Below are 2,854 nucleotides of genomic sequence, written 5' to 3'. Positions count from 1 at the left end.
TTTCGAATGCCTTTGTATACAGAAGGCCATATCTTACTGCCGGACAGACGGAAATAAGGGATCCGATCATACTCGCGAAATGTTTGATTGAGCAGCAGAATTTAGCCGAAAAGCTTGAAACAAGCGAATGCAATTTTTTCCGACGCTGTTCCGGGATCGCAACAGACTGTGCCTCAGAGTCGAAAACGAAACCAAGGTATTTACGTTGCCGTGCGGGTTCTAGCTCCGACTTTCCAAAGTTAATAATGAAACCCAACTCCGAGAGGGTGTTGATGTGTGTCTGGACATTCCGACGACAGGCCTCTTTCGAGTGGGCTAAAGGGAGAAAATCGTCACAGCACGGACTCGTAACCTTCGGCCCGAAGGGACGCGACCGGGCGTAGAATCTTGGTGAAGATATACGGGGCCGTATGGGAGAGCGCTAAATTTGTAAGTAATATCTTGCCACTGAAATCTCAGATATTTCCTGTAAGAAGGATGAATTAATACTGATAGATATGTGTCTTCAAGATCAAGGAAAGCCATCTCGACATCCGGCAGCATTAAACGTACTACCGTCCGCCAGGCTTCTAATTTAAAATGCGGGGGATCAATATAAGCATTGAGATCTTTCAAATTGAGGATAAAGCGCATGCCCCCAGAGGCTTTCTCGATTAAAAAGAAAGATAGAAACTGATCTGACGACGGCTGTACCGGATAGATGGCCCCTTTTTCTAGCAGTCTCCCTATTTCTGTTGTACAGTAGGCCGACGTCGCGGCAGCAAAAACTGGTTCTCTAAGTTGAGAACGCGACGGTGGCCTTGATTCAAAAGGAATTTTATACCCTCTTATGGCGCTCAGAACCTCAGAATCCGATGTCAACGCTTCCCATTCGTGCAGAAAGTTAGCTAGACGGCCTGCAGTTCTTACCGTGTTTAACGGCGGTGAGCGCGGGAGCGGGAGAGTGATCTGCGAGATCGATTTTTCGATTGGTAAGCTCCTGCTCGGCGATAAGGTTGATTCGACTGACGGGCAGGGGCTTTCGCATTTCCCGACGAAACCTGTTTTCGTGCCAATTGGACCTTTCCCGCCGACTGCGGGAGAACCTTAAAAGTTGCTGCGGGAGTTCTGGCGAGGACTCGAGCCACTTTCTCGCAAGCCTGTGCATCCTTAACCTCGTCCACGAAAGAAGTGCCGAAAAGCCACTATTGGAGCCAGATCGGCTGGCGATTTACCCAGCAGGTTCAGGGCCGGTTTTATGAAGGCTCGTCTGGCCAAGGATAGCCTGTATTGATGATCCGCTAATAGCTGTGTGGCCTCAGCGATTTGGCTGAGCGCCGACTTTGCATCCTCTGGTAGACATGAGGACACCTCGGGCTTCGTGAGATAAGAGAGGCCCATGCCTAATGCGTTGAGGGCAGCCGCTACCTGCAACTGAGCCAGAGACTGGTATTCGTCTCTTTTAGATACCGTCGAAGAGGCCTTCAGTACTGAAAGAAGCATCCTGTTAAGTTTAGGCGGGCCTAAAATTAAAAGTGCCTCTTTAATCTCAAATTTAGACAGGAGCTGTGTACGCAACTCATTTGGCAAACCGGTCCGAACGATAGACTTAGTAAAATCCAGTATGGTTTGGTCCCAGGATAATTTCTCAAGCGAGTCCCGCTGCGTGCGAAAAAGTTGGTTAACGAGAGATGGCTCACCGTCCTGCTCGGGATCCGTTGCCGCAAAGGTAACCGAACGCTCCACCGGATCTGGCCTTGAGGCTGCAAAGAACGCCGGCGAGCGGACGTGAGTTTTTGTGCCGCAGAAGAGCTGTCGGTTAAGCCCCCTCTTTGCCAATTTTCAAGAGAAAAAGAGGGTCGACAAGGGAGCTTACCTGGTTCGATACCCCGGCTCTCAGGAGCCGTCAGCTCATCTTGTGGCTGTGTTTCTGGGGAACGCAGAGCGTGTCCCCTAACCTCGTTTTCCAAACAGGCTATTTTTCGCTCCTGTTCCTGTACTGCGTCGAGAATTCTTTCTAGGAGAACTGCATCGCCGACCCCTGGTGAAGCCCTCGACGAGGATGACTGCGAACGCTCCTCAGAAAAGAGACGAGAGCGCTTAACCTCGCGCAGACGAGAATGTGACTTCGCGCGTTTTCTCCCGTACTCCTGGGAGCGTTTTCTATGTCGCTTATGATCTCTTGCTCTTGAGCGACTGCGTGAACGTGAGTCTGACATAATTTGCAAGCTAAAAGATACGGCAAAATGAGAAGATTCAGAACTTGAAGTGTTGGTTGACGTGAACAAAAACACAATGAAGATGGCCGAGCACGCACGGCGAGGGAAACGGTACGGAAAAGGGAAAAATATCTTTTTTTTTTTCCCCTAGAGATTTTGAATTCTGTTGGCAGGACGTGCGCAGACGCACTACTACAATTATTTATCCATCTGGACGAGACCTGGAGGCATAATTCATATTTTAAAGTTATCAAACGGTTATAGTTATAATGCTTGCTTATTGAAGCTTTCTTTATCAGTTTATATTTTGTTTGAATAAATATGAATACTTTAAATATAGTTTGTTTGTGAATAAATATTTTTTGAAAACCCAAAATTTTGAATATATATATGATTACATTTTTTTAATGAAAATTTTGAATAAATACAATTTGGAGCTTAATTACAAATTTTTATATTCATCGGGCACACTACACAGTGTACCCAATAACGCATTTATTAATATATTAATATGATATTCAGTTGATTTTCCAAAAATCAATTCTCTATATCGTTATTTATTAAAACTATTCATAATTATTTGAAATAGCTGCTATTATCAATATTCATTATTAATATTAAGAAAGAGTAATATATTAAGAAAGATAATTAAAAAA

The 2,854-nt window shown here is 45.3% G+C and overlaps 2 protein-coding genes across 2 annotated transcripts in view; both read right to left on the bottom strand.

Moving 5' to 3' along the window:
- The window catches only part of LOC108725685 (uncharacterized), a 3,732-nt gene extending 2,585 nt beyond the window's left edge, over window positions 1–1,147 (bottom strand). The window contains 1 exon segment of the mRNA XM_018452865.1: window positions 910–1,147. Within this exon segment, the coding sequence (XP_018308367.1) occupies window positions 910–1,147 (238 nt within the window).
- On the bottom strand, window positions 1,138–2,483 carry LOC108725695 (uncharacterized). The gene is made up of 2 exons (XM_018452878.1): window positions 1,856–2,483; window positions 1,138–1,742 (listed from the first exon to the last, which is right to left on the bottom strand). The coding sequence occupies exons 1-2, from the start codon at window positions 2,196–2,198 to the stop codon at window positions 1,150–1,152; spliced, it is 936 nt and encodes a 311-aa protein (XP_018308380.1). The 5' UTR covers window positions 2,199–2,483; the 3' UTR covers window positions 1,138–1,149.
- Between the last annotated feature and the right edge of the window lie 371 nt (window positions 2,484–2,854).

Source organism: Mycetomoellerius zeteki, unplaced genomic scaffold, assembly GCF_001594055.1.
Source record: "Mycetomoellerius zeteki isolate Tzet28-1 unplaced genomic scaffold, Tzet1.0 scaffold355, whole genome shotgun sequence".
Lineage (NCBI taxonomy): Eukaryota > Metazoa > Arthropoda > Insecta > Hymenoptera > Formicidae > Mycetomoellerius > Mycetomoellerius zeteki.
Note: the sequence above shows the minus strand (reverse complement) of the source record. Positions and strands in the feature narration are given on the sequence as shown.